General features: G+C 44.0%; 1 protein-coding gene and 2 long non-coding RNA genes across 4 annotated transcripts in view; 1 reads left to right on the plus strand and 2 right to left on the minus strand.

Annotated features, from left to right (window-relative positions):
* Positions 1-16,872, plus strand: part of ints4 (integrator complex subunit 4) — a 27,670-nt gene continuing 10,798 nt past the window's right edge. Inside the window, exons 1-7 of one of the 2 annotated variants that reach the window (XM_089014464.1) lie at positions 1-1,524; positions 3,737-3,961; positions 4,026-4,160; positions 8,609-8,833; positions 12,349-12,543; positions 13,271-13,388; positions 13,470-13,673. In XM_089014464.1, coding sequence (XP_088870590.1) covers positions 1,285-1,524; positions 3,737-3,961; positions 4,026-4,160; positions 8,609-8,833; positions 12,349-12,543; positions 13,271-13,388; positions 13,470-13,673 — 1,342 coding nt within the window. In that variant the 5' untranslated portion in view covers positions 1-1,284. Of the gene's footprint in view, positions 1,525-3,736; positions 3,962-4,025; positions 4,161-8,608; positions 8,834-9,715; positions 9,875-12,348; positions 12,544-13,270; positions 13,389-13,469; positions 13,674-16,872 lie in introns of those variants that run through there. The other variant, XM_089014463.1, reaches the window with a different exon arrangement.
* On the minus strand, positions 4,004-9,234 carry LOC148887944 (uncharacterized). The gene is made up of 3 exons (XR_016117235.1): positions 8,905-9,234; positions 8,573-8,722; positions 4,004-4,141 (listed from the first exon to the last, which is right to left on the minus strand). It is a non-coding gene; the product is annotated as an uncharacterized LOC148887944 (long non-coding RNA).
* On the minus strand, positions 10,280-15,687 carry LOC148887945 (uncharacterized). Its single transcript, XR_016117234.1, has 3 exons — positions 15,217-15,687; positions 11,381-11,563; positions 10,280-10,889 (listed from the first exon to the last, which is right to left on the minus strand). It is a non-coding gene; the product is annotated as an uncharacterized LOC148887945 (long non-coding RNA).

Genomic DNA, 16,872 nt, shown 5'->3' on the forward strand with positions numbered 1-16,872 from the left:
TCTAACACCAATGTTGGTCAACGACGCTTTTTATCACAATACATTTGACTTCTAAGCGCTTTTTAAAACTCACTCACTTTTTGTCCATCGGGGAAAAAAATACATTCTGTCCTGCAAAATAAATGTCTTCCACGTACAAAAAAAGATTTTCATGCAAGCAAAAAATAATTTATAGGGGGAAAAATGTCTATTTTATTCTCCTTGCTTTGCCGTCTGGCTGGTTGTTGGCTATCTATTAGCTATTACCTATCCATTGGCTAGCAGTTGGCTCTCTGGCTATCTTTATTAGCTATTCATTAGCTAGGTAGCTACCTTGCTATCTATTACAGTTACCTCCGGGAGTGAACGCTGGCACGTGTGGCTGCCGCTGCTCACCCACAGAAAAACTGGCTAAAGTGATTTGAAAAGGTGCTGAGAAATGAAATGTATGATTATTTACAGTCACAGGATCAGTTTTTCAGTGGGGACGCAGCAGCAACTCTAAACGCGCCAGTGTTCACCTGCAAGTAACTCCAATAGGTAGAAAGCTAGCTAGCTAATTGGAATAGATGTACAGTGAGACCTCAACTTACAAACACCTTATAAACTTTTCGTCTTACAAACGTCAAATTTATGAAAATTAAACCTTATAATAAGCACTATTTTCATAATACACACCCACCACGGCTGTCGGAGTGATCTTCGGCGGAAGCACACGACCGAACAGCACCAGATGTTAAGTTACCAACAGTCCTTATGGAAGGTGACTCTCCTTCCATAAGCCATCAATGACCATCAAAAAGGTAAATAAAACTTTCTTTATGCGCCTCTTTCCAAACAGCAATTCCCTTTGACCTTCGACCTCCAATGCCATTCCATCAAGCCACCAATGACCATCACAAATGTAAATAAAGTGACTTTATGATACAATGCAGTGTATTTCTTTCATTACAATATCACATTTAGTATACATAGAATAAGTTTTGTTGTGTGGAGTTTTAAGGCTTATTTAGTTGAAAAGTATATTTTATGGAAACCCGGGGACGGATTATTCCCTTTTTAATAGTTTCCCATGGGAAATATTTTTTTGAGATACACACCTTTCGCCTTACACACTGTCTGGGAACCAATTAAGTTCGTAAGATGAGGTCTCGCTGTACCTTGATTTGTATCACAGTGGAAATTTACATGTCACAGCAGCAAAGTTATGAAAGGAAATAAAGAAGTAGAAAATACAGGAGCTGCTGGCTAGTTTAGCATGGAAGGCCTGGACAACTTTCAAATCAAGCAAACGTTCTTTTCCAAATGCCTTTTGACAAATACAAAGCGCGTCTTGCTGGCTGGCTTGGCCGCAGTTTCAATCGGGGTGGGGCGGGGGCGGTTCCTCAAATTCAGACAGCCAGGCCACCTCCCTGTTGTTGGTTTTCTTCGCCACCTCAACCGACGCCACATCCGGGTCAGGCCACGCCCCCCCCCCAATGCACCTGTTCGACAGCCAAGGCAAACATGAGCCGAGAGGACGACGACGCCGAACACGCGCCCCCAGTAAGTCGAACGAGGGTTGGGGGAGAGTGGTGGGCGACGCCATTGCCTCGGCGGGCGGCCGGGAGCACGTGACGCTCCGACCACTTTGCTTCGGCAAACGCCTCAAAAGTGGCTCGACTTGATCCGCCGCGACCAGAGGCGAAGCCACGAAAGGGAAATTGAAAGTAACGTCGCCGTCGTTCTCAAAACAAAGTCATGTCGTTTATTCCATACATTGTCAAAATGAAAATTGTTAAGAGCAATACATTGGGGAGACGAAACAAGACTTGATCAACGTCGCAGGGATAATACTAGTGTGCAATACATATGCACCCAAAAGCTAGCAACCACTCATTTGAAGACAATGAGAAAACAGATATTTTGGACAGCAGGGATATATATTTATATATATGTGACGGGTGTCACAACAGTGACTGTCTTCATTTCCACGATGCTGCCGTATTAATGAAGACGAGACGCGTAGATGTGTCTTTTTATTTCTTTTATTTCTGCAACACAGTATGGCAGAAGGGATGGGTGAAGTCGCATTACATTACGCCTGTAATTAAAGAAATAAACTGTGCTGTAAAATAAAGTTTTATTTACCTTTGTGATGGTCGTTGATGGCTTATGGAAGGACAGTCACCTTCCATAAGGACTGTTGGTAACTTAACCTCTGGTGTGGCTTCTCTTCTTTTTTCTTTGGAGACTCCTCATCATTTTTGCTGATTAAAAACCTCTTAATTGACACCTGTTGCTTTCTGACTTGTAAGGTCTTACGAAAGTGAGGCATCACATTATCGTTCATCATGTTGATGATTGTCATAGCCAGTCTTTTCTGGATGGAACTGTTCGGTCAAAGCCTGCACATCATTCCACTTTGCCAACATTGCCTTCTCCTCCTCACCCTCAGATCTTCTCGAACCATCCGTTACTGGCTTTAAAATCCTCAATAAGCGCTGAACTTCCAGGTTGGCGCATGGTGATATCGGCGTGAATTAGTCGTGCTTTCTCGCATAAAATAGCTTTACTCACGCTGTCGCCGGATAGCTGCTTTTCGTTACTCGAAATTAACAGAAGTTTTTCAACTTCTTCGATTGCCCGAGACCGTCGCTTTGAGAGCACGGAAACACCTTTTGCAACAGATGCACTTTTGATGGCTTTTCTGTTTTCGGAGAATGGTAGCAATGGTTGACTTAGCATAGCCGTGCTCGGCCCCTAAATAACACAAACGCACACCTTATTCGTGTTTTCAATTACAGTAAAGTCTCGTTATATCGATATTCTCGGGAGTCCGAAAAAATATCGATAACACCGGACTATCGATATATCCGATCTTGCGCGCATGTAATTTTCTCCTTGCGTATCGTATCGTAATAAGCAGTACTATCGATATAACCGATATCGATATAATGAGACTTTACTGTATCTCCCTCTTCTCAGCGACGGTGATTTTATTTTGTGTCTTCTTGGGCTGAACACGAGCCTGTGGTGGGTTTTTTTGCGGTCCCATCATCGTAAAATTATCAGCAAAAAGCTCCAAGTAGGCGATCGACGTGTGCATTCAATGAGAGGCGGTGTGGAAAGTAGCGCCGGCTGGAGCGCTGTTCAGTCGTGTGCTTCCACCGAAGATCACTCCGCCAAGGATCGTGTGCTTGATGGACCAGCTGTGGTGGGTGTGTATTATGAATACAATAGTGCTTATTTGTTATGATCACGTGATACTCGTGTCAGCCACTTTGAATGCTTTTCGATTTACGACCATTTGACTTACGACGCTTTTGTCGGAACGGAACCCGGTCGTAACTCGGATGTTATCTGTGTTTCATAATTCCACTCTAGGCTGATTTTTTTATTATTACCGATATATTAACTCATTCACTGCCATTCACGAATTTATTCTGGATTTGAAAATATGATGTAGAGCTCCATTCCTGAATTTGTTCAGGTTTTGTGTCTTCATGCTTGGGTGCCGATAATCCAGTGAATCAGCTAACTAGCTATCTAGCTAGCTATCTATTAGCTATATAGCTATCTATGTGGCTTGCTATCTATCTAGCTATCTACAGTATGGCTAGAGGCTGGCTATCTATCTAACTGGCTTACTATTAGAAAATTTATCCTGTGACTGTAAAGTGACTTTGAGAATTTTGAAAGGCGCTTATCAAATCAAATGTATTATTATTATTATTATTATTATTAATTGCAGTTCATGGTTTGTCATTGTCCTCAGCACGCGGATGTGGTCCACTTGAATGTGGGGGGCCACAGGTTCTCCACCAGCCTGGTCACGCTCACCAAGTACCCCGAGTCCAAGCTGGCCGAGTGGTTCTGTGGGCCCCCCAAGCTCCCCAAGGACGCGCAGGGCCACTACTTCCTGGACCGCCACGGGGAACACTTTGGGGCCGTCCTGGAGTTCCTTAGGTCCGAACGACTGCCCGTCCGCAATATCCCGGAGGTAGGTGGTCGGGTCGACCGAAAACTGGGTTTACGACCTTTCCGACGTCTGCGGAACCGTGCAGGTTCACCAGGAGTCGTTGCACTACCGCATCCCGGCGCTGGCCAAGCGTTTGGAGGAGAGTCCCGAGCTCTTTGGCGAGATGGTGGGCCGCCAGCAGTTCCTGGCCAGGGTGCCGCACTACAAGGAGAACATTGAGGTCGGTCACCGGGCAAACGGACGCTTGCCGCTTCCTTCCAAATAGGACTTGGCAAACTCTTCAGTAGGCATGTGACCAAATTTTTCAAGAATAATTCATCACACAGTTTCTAATAGCATATTAACGTGCATTTAAATAGCTTTCAAATGATGCATAGATTATTGTTCTCTGACAAATAATAAGGAAATAATGGAATTTTCAATTTTGGAAATATGAGGGCATTTTCTGCCTGTGTGTGTCATTACACACTTAAAGGACAACCGACGTCTCCGGACAAGTTGTGTCCATAATGTGTAAAACGGCTTCACATGACTTCTACTGAGCGTATTTTACAAAGATTCCACGGCATAGAGCTATATTTTACGTTTTAGGACTCGCGCTGAATGTTCAGGAAGTCTTGTTTTTGAGTTGGTGACGAATCCGTACGTGACGTCACTAAAGGACCGCCCTTGACCGTAAAAAAGACGCATTGTAGCGCTCCTTCCATAACGTCAATGTAATTTGCTGGACTTGTTTGGTCTGGGACCTCGTGTTGCACCCAAAAGCAGCCAGAAGAGGGCATCCAAGCTCCATATGAGGAATTTATCATCCTGTGGAAACGGAGGTGGCCGCAGGATGTCGCCATTTTGTGCCTCTTTTTTTGGGTGAGGGATTTCCCCCCAATGTTGCCTCAAAATGGCACGGAATAAATTCTTTAATCGATTGCAAACACGGATGCTTTCCTCTTCAGAACTATTTGAATCCTATTCATCACTGGATGTGTAACAAGAAAGCATATTCTCCCAATCTGAAGCCATTGTTTTGATTCTCCAGCAATGCAAGACGTCTTGGCGAACCGGGGGCGGGACTTTCTGAAAATGCCCAATTCGCAGCTCAATTTTTTGCAGATTTTGGACACTTTAAGTCATTTTGATTGGTGTTTTGCATTTGAAGGCGATGGTGGTGAACCTTTTTGTTTTCTAACTGACATCAGAAAAAACGTTTTATAGCATCTAAAATACCAAAAACACGCAGTATGATATTTTTAGTCAAATGCAAAACACCAATAAAAATGACTTCAAGGACAACCGACGTCTCCGGACAAGTTGTGTCCATAATTTGTAAAATGGCTTCGAATGACTTCTACTGAGCGTATTTTACAAAGACTCCACCGCATATAGCTAGATTTTACCTTTTAAGACTCGCGCTGAATATTCAGGAAGTCTTATTTTTGAGTTGGTGACGAGTCCTTACGTCACGTCACGGAAGGAACGCCTCTGACCGAGAAAGGACACACTGTAGCAGTCCTTTCATCACCTCAATGCATTTTGCAATACTCTGTTTGGTCTGAAAACTTCGTGTTGATCTGTGTTGATGGCGAAATTAGAAGGAAAACAAATAAATAACGCAATGGTGAATGTTTGCAATCATCCGTCGGTTGTCCTTTAAAACAATGAAAATCTGTGAGCGAGTTCTTGATTACAGTTTAAACGATCAGAAATTTCTTAATTTTTGACAGATCTTAATGAGTAAGGTACCATTGGAAAGCTTTTGAAATTCTAAACAACAGAAATGCACAAGCATCTTACTGCGCATGCGCACATTATGCTTTTAATCAATACGCAGCGATAAAAAAATATACATACAGTGATACCTCAGCTTACGAAATTAATTGGTTCCCAGAAAGTGTGTGTCGGCAAAAGTTCAAATTTATTTCCCATAAGAAACCATTAAAAATGAGAATAATCCATTCCTAGGTCACCATAAAACCGAATTTTCTACTAAATAAGCCTTAAAACGAGACAAAATAGACCTTTTTTATGTATAATAAATGTGCTATGCTATTGTAATTAAAGAAATAAACTGGTCTGTACAGTATAGATACGATTGAGGATGACTTTTTGCTGGTTTGCATTGCATTTGGCTACCAGCAGTTGAGACCGACTGTGTTTTTTGTGTTGTCATATTACAGTAAAGTCTCGTTATATCGATATTCTCTGGAGTCCGAAAAAATGTCGATATAACCGTACTATCGATATATCCGTCCTGCATTAAAAAAAGGGGGGGGGGGGGCAATATGTAAATGGGGTATCTTTGATATGGCATGTCATTTTATTATTGGGTTCATGGATTGCGTATCTAGCATGCTTTTTGTACAGTAGGGAAGTTAAAAATAAAGTTATGCATAAAATAAAAACGTCTTTACATTTTTTAATGACTATTTCCTTTCAAAAATGCAACCAATGCAAAAAAAAAAAAATCCTCACGTTGTTCTATTCACATGAGAGAAACCACGAACGCCAGCATGTCCAAACATGAAAAACAGTAATTGTTGCAAACGATAAAGATATCTGAATGCAACGCAATTAAATGCATGGATGAAAAACCAAAACTGCAACGTTTACATGACTTGCGTTGATGAAGTATTCTGCTGCTGCACGTCAAAGTCTTTCGGATGAAGGATTTGCTTGTTGGATTGTCCTCCACGGCCACGATTGCCTTGCACGTTGTTCGGACATCACAATTCTTACGTTTCCCATTGGTTGAATTTGGTGTTGAACAACAGTACTGTACATAAGCTCTGCTACGCTTTTTTTATTGTGCTCGCGTCGACAGGTCAAAACACGGAAGCTGGTCACGTGACTGGGGCTTGGGAGGACCCGACAACGGGGTTCGAGAGAGTGCCTGAATAGAATGACTGCGCGTGAGTTGTGATGTAACAACATCTCCTGTTTGTATCTGTAGGTGATAACTGCTACGTTTTGTTATTAAAAAGAGCGACCCGCTATAGCAGCAACATTTGCCATGCTGAGGGGCATTACAGTATGTTTCAGACGCTATTGCAGCAGTAATGAAAGATGTGAGCTCTGCTACACCTTTTTATTGTGCTCGCGTATGACAGGTCAAAACACAGAAGCCGGTTACGTGACTGTGGGATCTTTAATACAGGATGGCATGTGCAGTCATTTTCAAAATCATCACGCTTCAGCAGACAAAACAAACATTGTTGCAAAATCGATTGCATTCATATACAGTACAGTGTACATGTATACATAACACTGCAACGGGGAAACTGCAACGCTTACATCTTATTATGCAATTTAAAAAAGAATCTTCAATCTTCTTCTGCTTCCCATTTTCACCTCTTTAACACCAACGATTCAATCTTGTTTAACATTTCTAAAAAACCTGATGCATTTTCTCTGGACTCTAAGTAAGATCATACGTCCGTAGCACCTTGCAACGCTTGTGTCTTTGTTGCAATAGATGTGTATTCAGTTGGTTCTTCATCCTCATTATCCTCGTTATTAGGGGACTCTTCTGGGGCATACTTGGCTTTAATTTCGTGTTGGATTCTCCTCAACCGCCACGATTGCCTTGTATTTCCTTCCGAGGTCACAATTCTTTCGTTTTGCTATGGTTGAAGACGGTAGCAATATGGCGTCTGCTCCACTGCGAGACACGTAGCCAAGTCACGTAACCAAGTCACGTGACCAACGGCGCGACCGATATATATTTCGATAATGGTGGTACTCTATAGAAACCCCTAAGCAAATATTGATTCACCTTAAGTATCTTTTGTATCGATATAAACATAGCAAAATGGCCGGGGAGAGATGAAAAAGAGCACCGTAGTAACCGGATTCTCGTAAAAACCATTTATCGTACTAAACGGAACTAATTATACATAAAAAGACTAGGAATGTGCACGGGAAATGAAAATAGTATCGTAACAAGCTATATTATCAATATAAACGATATCGATATAACGAGACTTGACTGTATTTGTTATTTAGGTTTTTTTAAATCTTTTTGTGTGACTTCCGGGTTGAGTGAACGCTGGCGCGTGTGGCTGCCGCTGCTCACCCGCAGAAAAAATATCTTGTGTCCTTGGAGTAAAGTGTCCTTAAGAGTTTGGAAAGGCGCTTAGAAATGAAATGTATTATTATTATTAAACACGAGAAACGATCGAAAATATAAATGATCAAATATCAACGATCGAATGCAGGCAGATTTTCGTCAGAAATCCAAAATGGCTGTCACTGCATACTCGGAAAGAATATTGCGAGCTCTTGAAATATATGCTAATGCTTCTTTTTGCTTGAAACTTGGCAGTTATGAAGAAAAATATTTATTGTACCACTTTTATGAGTGGTAAAAATACAATTCACTCACCTTTGGCAAAAAGAGCGTAAACTTCAATCAATTTTTTCCCCCTTTTCTCATTGTCGCATTGGGAAATTTCAAGAAGCAGCATGGAGGGAAAACGTGAAATACGTCATCATGAGCTGCGTAGCTCGGCGGAAAATCCCACGAAAAATGATGACGTACTTGACAAAAATGCAAAGATATACGTACGAGTGCGAGTACAGAGTGCGCTGGCTTCACTGGACAGAAAGAATGGCGAAGGAATATAGCTCACTGTAGCGTACCTATCTTCAGAGGGTCGTCCGTCCCCCCTGCCGCAGGTTTTGATCCGCGTCGCCCGGGCGGAGGCGGTGGCGAGCCGCCGCTCCAGCATGGTGCTCTGCATCCTGCGCACGGAGGAGGACTTGGCTTGCTACGACGGCGCCGTCGCCAGCCTGCGAGCCAACAAGGACTCAGTGGTGACCTTTGGACCGTGGAACGCGGGACCCACCGCCGCCGACTTGCTGGACTGCGTGCGCAAGGACATCCAGAGTCGGGGCTACGCGGTCCAGGTCCAGCCTTACGTGGCGGAGAAGAACTTTTGGGCGCGCAGCTATGACTTTTTCCACACGCTCACCTTCACCTGGTGGTGACGGCTCCGGCCGCCATTGCTGACACGTCTCGCCCATCGGGTGAGACCTTGATGGGAAACGTTTGGCGAGCGCAAACGGGAAAAGAATAAAAGCTGTTCTGGATGAGAAGACTGTCGCTGTGTTTTTGTTGCGTGAGACTCACTCGGCTTTTTCGTTTTCTCTTTGGGATTCTTGACGCCGGTCTTCAGGAGGCGGCAAAGCACACAAGCCCTGCAAGGAAAGCAACGTTTGACGCAACGTTTGAAGCCCCAGACAACCTATCTCCAAGGATCACTGGGACACACAAACCCCCCTCCTGCTTAGGCAACATAGGATTAGCGCCCCCTGGTGTCGTCCACCAGGGGGCGCACTGTAGTACTCGAGCCTCACAGCTGTCCAGCGGTCATTTTCTCATTCGCCTTTTGCTTCGCTTGCCGTAGTAGTGATGGGAATTTCGGCTCTCTTCAGAGAGCTGGTTCTTTTAGCTCGGTTCACTAAAAAGATCCGGTTCTTTTGGCTCCTCAGTTTGTTTTCTTGCTTAAATTAATCAACTCCCAAAAAATCGTGTCAAATTATGTGAAAAACGAATTACTCGTGTAAAAAAGACACTATATCAAATATTTTTATTTATATGGCTTGATTTATATGTGCACAGAGTTAGCGGATGCTAACTCCCCCTCCCTCGTCAACCATGAACCCTGACCAATCACGTGCAGCTTTAACCGGAGACTGGGGGCGGGGAATAGAGGACAAAAAAGTCTCCTCCCATTTCCGGCTCCTTGATAGGAACTCACTCTCTTCGATCACCTCAGAGATCCGGCTTTGAGGACCGTCTCGTTCGCGAACGACACATCACTACTACGGAAACCGAGGCGGGACGACTGCGTCCCTTCGGCGCTGCGCGTTTGTTGTCTGGCCAACATGGCGGCGCATTTGAAAAAGCGAGTCTATGAGGAATTCTCCAGGGTCGTCCAGGTGAGAACCCCCCGAAATGGCGCCCGGGCGCGTAATCGATGAAAGTTTGATCGACGAAAATGGACAACAAATGCGCTAACCGGCTCAGTTAGCTCGTGGCTAGGCGGCCTGGCTAACATCATTCGGGGGAGGACTCAAAAAAAGTAGCGCGCAAGCACCTTGTTGACTGTAAAGTCTCCTTGTGACTTTTGAAAAAAAATGTCTTGTTATTGGCGCCTTGGCGAGTGTCGGAGTAAACGAGGGGCGACTGCGAGGCCGACAACAACCAAAACAACCCCGCCGTGACGTCATGTCCCGGTCCACAGTCAAACATCACACATTATTGGATTCGTAATAATAATAATAATCAAATTAGTGCATCCAAAAGATAGGCTGCCAAATGAAAAACAAAGTAATGTAGTTTATTCAATCTATTGTAGGAATGAAAATTGTAAAGAGCAATACATTTGGGAGACTAAAGAAATTCTCGAAAAAAGACTTGATCAACATCGCAAGGATAATACTAGTGGGCCTAAATCGGCAGGACATCCATCCATCCATCCATCCATCCATCCATCCATCCGTCTTCTGCCGCTTATCCGAGGTCAGGTCGCGGGGGCAGCAGCTTCAGTAGGGAAGCCCAGACTTCCCTCTCCCCAGCCACTTCTTCTAGCTTGTCCTGGCGGATCCCGAGGCGTTCCCAGGCATATGCACAAGCAACAGTCAGAACCCGTCCCCCTGCCTGAAGGCGGAGGGAAGCAACCCTTTCGTCTACCAGGGTGAATCCCAACGGCATAAAGCCCCAGACAACCTATCTCCTAGGATCACTGGGACACACAAACCCCCCTCCTGCTTAGGCAACATAGGATTAGCAATGCTGATGAGGTGATACCAGAGGAAATAGGGCAATCAGGCCAGTCGTTAGTCAGGACATTAGGAGCAATCAGTGGAGCCGCAGGGAGTAGTCATCTGCTCCCCCCAACCTAAGTGCAGGGACCCATCATAGCAGAGTCCGGCGAAGTGAAACGTCCGACACCTTGAAGGAAGTACAGATGACGGCTGAAGAAACTATAATCATAATTATAATCATCATAATAAATGTCATTGATAAAGACATTTTAAAACTCTCAAGGTCACTTTACAGTCACAGAATAAGTTTTCTATGCACATCAACGTTTTGCTCGCCATCTTGCGCTCACTTAATGTCACTTGATAATAATAATAATAATACATTTGATATCTAAGCGCCTTTTAAAACTCTCAAGGTCACTTGACAGTCACGGTTTTTTTTCTGTGGGTGAGCGGGGCAGCTACACGTGCCAGCGTTCACTCAATAACTCAAATAGATCGAAAGCTCGCGAGATAGCAAATAGATAGCTAGGGAGATATTTTATAGCTAGCTAGATAGATAGTAGCTAACCAGATAGATAGCTAATAGCCAGCGAATAGATAGCCAACGAGGTAGCAAGCTAGGTAGCCAGCCAGATAGCTAGCTAATATACAGCAAATAGATAGCAAGCTAGGTACCCCGCCAGATGATGGGCTCTCCCTTCATGGTGCCGATGACCCCCCAAAGTTCCTTCCTGGTGTAAGCGGGTCTCGGACCCCGCTACGCACACGTGGACTCACTTGACGAAGCAGTTAGCGAGATTGCTGTGGTCCAAGCCCGACATCCATGTCGCTCAGTCACCGGACCACCTTGTCATGACCCTTTTGCCAAGAAAGAGGAATATTAGGACTTTGTTTATCTTTTAATTTTAACGCATCATTGTAACAAATCACACATTATGTACATGATGACGCAAAATTCCACTCCATCGCCAAAGGACTTAATAGACTCAGAATCATCTGTGACAGCCCGAGGGGGGAAAGAAACAGTTTTCGCTCTGTTACAAATGACGTTGTATCAGCTGGCTAGCTAGCTGTCGAGCTGGCTCGCTGTTGGCTATCTGGCTATCAGCTATTTATTAACTATGCCTTAGCTAGCTGGCTAGCTATTTGCTGTCTAGCTGTATGCTGGCTAGCTGTTATCTATTAGCTATTTGTTATGTATCCATTAGCTAGCTGGCTAGTTATTAGCTGGCTGGCTGCAGGCTGTCTCGCTGGCAGCTATTTGGCTATCTATTACCTATTTATTAGCTATCCATGAGCTAACTAGCTAGCTTTCTATCTATTTGAGTTACTTGGGGGTTGAGTGAACACTGGCGCATGTGGCTGCTGCTGATCACCCACAGAAAAACTTTATCCTGTGACTGTACAGTGACCTTGAGAGTTTTGAAAGGCGCTTAGAAATGAAATGTATTATTATAATATTAGCGCCGTACCGGTGAGTAGGTGGCAACTCCTTGAGCGCTTGTTTTTTTGGTTGCGGTTGTTTATTTCACTTTTTCAGCGTTTGCGGGTTTTGGAGACCGGAACTTGCGATTGGCCTTTCCTTTCATTTCAACGGCAAAGGTTGGTTTAACATCCGCGGGTTTTTTTGGGATGTCGCGCAGGTTCCCGCTGAAGAAGTTGCGTCCAAGAAGCTTCGCCTATGCAAGCCCAGCAAGTCGGCAGCGCTTCACGTGGATCTGTGCAAGGCCGCCAATGCCACCGAGGCCTTGAACTTCCTGTTGCGCTTTGCCCGCAAACCCGTGGAGGCCGAGAGCGTGGAGGGCGTGGTCAGAATCCTCCTGGAACACTACTACAAGGTAGCGTAGCGCAGGGAGGGGGCGTCGCCTTCACGGTGTTAGGTTAGAATATTGCCGTTACCAGTTACATTTCATCTTTAAACAATTTTGAAGGGAATTAAATATTGACCTTACTGCGCAACGTTTAACAATCGGCGCGTTCCTTGTGAGAGGGATGACCAAAAAGCCGGCAAGTTACTCACAGATAATTTATTGCGAACAATTTGATCTAAAACAGAATTGTGGGTCTCAGCTCCCTGACACCAAAAAATATTCGTGTGCCCTCAAGTCAGTAAGAGAGACCAAAGACTGAGGCTGAGGAGCCCACATTTAAAGGTGTACCGCACGCATCTTCACATTTGGCCCACACAAAGAAATCAAGTTCCCCACTTGGTCCTTCCTGGGATCTGGTTCACGTCTCTGTTCCCAAGATATTTCCCGACCTCCAGGCGGGATGGAAGGTAGATGAAAAGTTGCGTCCTGCCGAGTCACTGTTTGGTCGCTTCCTTTCATCTGTGTTGTCCAGCGTTTGGCCATGTTGTCATTTCACACTTGCTTTGTGTCTGCCCTTCGACCTCCTGGCACCTGAAACGGGTCTCCAACCAACAATACCTCTTTGTTCTGTCATCTATTACCAACAAAGCAATATTTATACTGATTAAACCTTTTATCTTGAGCAATGTTTAATATGGCTAAATAAATGGTTCTATTTCCTTCAACGGGCATGTCAACCCGGATGCCCTGCCAGGAAACGGACAACTCAGTGCGGCTGAAGATCGCGTCCCTGCTGGGCGTCCTGTCCACCACGCCGGGCTTCGGTCCCGACGGCATCGTGGAGGACCTGGTTGCCGCGGCGGCCGCCGAGAGTGAGCACCGCCGATGGGCGCAAGCCGGTTGACGCGCCGCCTTCCGCATCGCGCCAATCGGCGACCGGTCGCCTGTGTCAGAGTCCCACCAGGTTCTGGCGCAGCTTCTGGACAGCCTCCTGACAGTGGCGGCTCGGCTTCCCGGGGACGGGGCGGCGGGGCGGCGGCTGGCGCAGGTGGCCCGCGACCACCTGTCGGACGCCTCCTTCGGCGTCAGGACCAAATGTCTGCAGCTGCTGGGCCGCGTCGGAGTGGCGGACGGCGAGGCCCCTGGTGCCTCCCCCGGTGGGTTTGCGCTCGGGATGGGTTTCGCGGCTCTTTTTCGAGAGCCGGTTCTTTTGGCTTGGCTCACTAAAAAGATCCGTCTCTTTTGACTTCCAAATGGCTCTTCAGTTGATTTTCTTGCTTCAATTAATTAACTACCAAAAATCATGTAAAATTATGTGAAAAAACGAATTATTCTTGTTAAAAATACACGATATCAAATATTTTTTATTTATATGGCTTGATTTATATGTGCACAGAATGTTGATTTGAATGTTGCTGTGCCGATGGCCATTTTGTGTTTGGGAGCCTTTTGCTGAGTATCTTCTTCATGAAGTTCATAGAGTTGCTTGTTCGGTAGCCACAAGGGGACATAAGCCAGTGTCTTCTTGTGCCGGTCCCAAGCCCGGATAAATATAGAGATTTGTGTCAGGAAGGGCATCGGTTTTGTGAAAAATGCCTTATTACAGGTTCGGAGAGCTCACAGCAGAGAAATGACCACAAACAACAACTGTATGTGTGTGTGTGTGTGTGTGTGTGTGTGTGTATATATATATATATATATATATATATATATATATATATATATATATATATATATATATATATATATATATATATATATACACAGTATATATATATATATATATATATATATATATATATATATATACACACACAGTAAAGTCTCGTTATATCGATATTCAAGGGAGTCCGAAAAAATATCGATATAACCGGGACTATCGAAATACCCGACCCTGTTTGCTTGTAATTTTCTCCGTGCGTGAATAGAAATAGTATCGATATAACCGGGACTATCGATATATCTGATATCGATATAACGAGACTTTACTATATATATATCAGTGACGTTTAATGATAGAATGCACAGCAGTTCACAACATTTCCCATAAGTTTAATGATAAAATACACAGCAGTTCACAATATTTCCCATCATGAATAGTTAGGCTAGACACAAACTGTCACCTCTATGCCCCTACGTAAAGACTCCAACATCACAGTTCAGATCCATAATAGTATATGTCTGAGATATGACAGTCAGATACCGTGGACAGAGACTCGGAACCAGAAAGATTGTCCCCACTGCCGGCAGGAGACGCAGTCATCGAATGACATACGTCGGAATTCTGCGCCCCTCTGCCAAGCTATTTATTAAGAATACATGCAAATTTAAGTGATACATTAGTAAAACAGTTTTCTTGATTAGCATACCACGCCTCTGGGCGTTCTGAGCAACAACAAATGTAAGCAATAAAACATGGTATTTCCCATGAACTGATAAGTTTGTATCCTGGCTAAAACATCTCTGTGTGAAAAGGAGTTTGAAGTCCTAAATTACCCCTGTGATAAAAGACTTCCCCAGGTCGTAAATGACCCCTGTGAGGCTGGCCGTTTACATTGCTGTGTCCGTTGACCTGATTGACCCCAGGTTGCCCGTGCCACGCTTGTGTATTGGGTCAGAAGTGTTGACGAAGGATACAACAGCATGAAACTTTTAAATATGATAACTTCTTTTTCTCTAATCTCTATCAGTATACCTTACCGTTGACAGAGGGCAGAGAGCCGGCAAACACCCCGGTAGAGTAATCTGGAAAACCGAAGAGCTGGACACTCGTGCACAGTTCACAGCAGACTCTAGCTGTTATTGAGGAAACTCCCCATCTTATAGACCCACCCACACGAAAACAAGTGGCCAGCTTGTCTTTGCTAGAGATGAGTCATTTCTCCCCCCTCCCTCAGCCCTCGGACCAGGTGTTTCAGAGAAAAGGCAATTCAGGCAGGAACACAAAACAAACTGTCAGGTGTATGAGGAAATGCAGTTCACAAAACAAGATAAGTGTGACACGCGGCAAAACAAGTTGTGTCAGTGTGACCGAACAAATTGTATAACCAGGTGGGTCAGCTCAGAGAAGAAAAGGCAATTCCGGCAGGAATACAAAACAAAAAAGTAGAAAAGAAAGGGAAAGAGCTGCTGCGGAGGTGCGCCACACAGGGTGGCGCACCTCCCGTATAGACTATTGCAATTCACTTCTCCTTGGTGTCCCTCAGAAACTTCTCCGCAAACTTCAACTCGTCCAGAATTTTTCAGCCTGGATCATCACCAGAACCTCATCCTTTCACCACATCATCCCCGTCCTCCAAGAGCTCCACTGGCTCCCGGTCAAATATAGAATCAACTTTAAAATTCTCCTTTATACATTTAAAGCTATCCATAACCTTGCCCCCCCCCATACCTATCTGACCTTCTGGTCTGCCCACATACTCTGGAACTCACTTCCTCCCAACATTCGTAACATCAATTCTCTTCCCACCTTCAAATCCCATCTCTTTAAATTGTATTTTCTCTGTAGCTCTTTCTCTTGTTTCTATTGATAATTTTATTTTCATTATTGTATTTTATTTATAATTGTATTTTATTTATTATAGTGCCTATGCTTGTCTGTGACTGCAAAGTGTCCTTGAGCTTTGAAAGACGCTTAAAATGTAATGTATTATTATTGTTATCCTTCAAGCATGGTCATTGTTATTCATTTTAACAAAGTCAGAATCAGAATCATCTTTATTGCCAAGTATGTAGAACACACTAGGAAATAGAAAAATAAAATAATGTATACGCGCGCAGACACACAAATTTAAATTTAACATCTATATTACCTGTACAGTGATACCTCTTGACCATAATCTGTTCCAGAACCCTGTTCGAAAAGCGATTTGTTCGACTACTGAAATGATTTTTCCCATTACAAATAATGTAAATCGTTTTAATCCATTCCAATGCCCTGAATGTTTACCTTTTTAGTACAGTATTTTATACATTATTTTATGCATGAAATTGCACATTAAAATGCTGACCATCACATAAAAAGCAATGTATATCTCAGAAAATGTTAAGCAAAATGGCAAAGATAACATAATAACATAAATGTAACCCGCGCTAATTGTACGTTCGTAAAGAAAAGAATTATGAATATGATTTTTTACCTTTGTGGTGGTCAGCAGAAGGCGCGGGTGGACGGAGGAAGGAAATGTATTGTTTGGAAGGTGAGTCCCCTTCCATAAAAACTTCGGGGAGCTCTTCTGTCTGAGGGGTGCTCACACGTTCAAATCTCTTTGCTACGTAATATAATTGTGTTGTGTTGTGCAACATATGCGGATATCCATCAACATAGGTTGTAATAATCTTCACTATATTTCTCAA

This window comes from Hippocampus bargibanti, linkage group LG14, assembly GCF_051943395.1.
Source record: "Hippocampus bargibanti isolate YZ-2025 linkage group LG14, ASM5194339v1, whole genome shotgun sequence".
Classification (NCBI taxonomy): Eukaryota; Metazoa; Chordata; class Actinopteri; order Syngnathiformes; family Syngnathidae; genus Hippocampus; species Hippocampus bargibanti.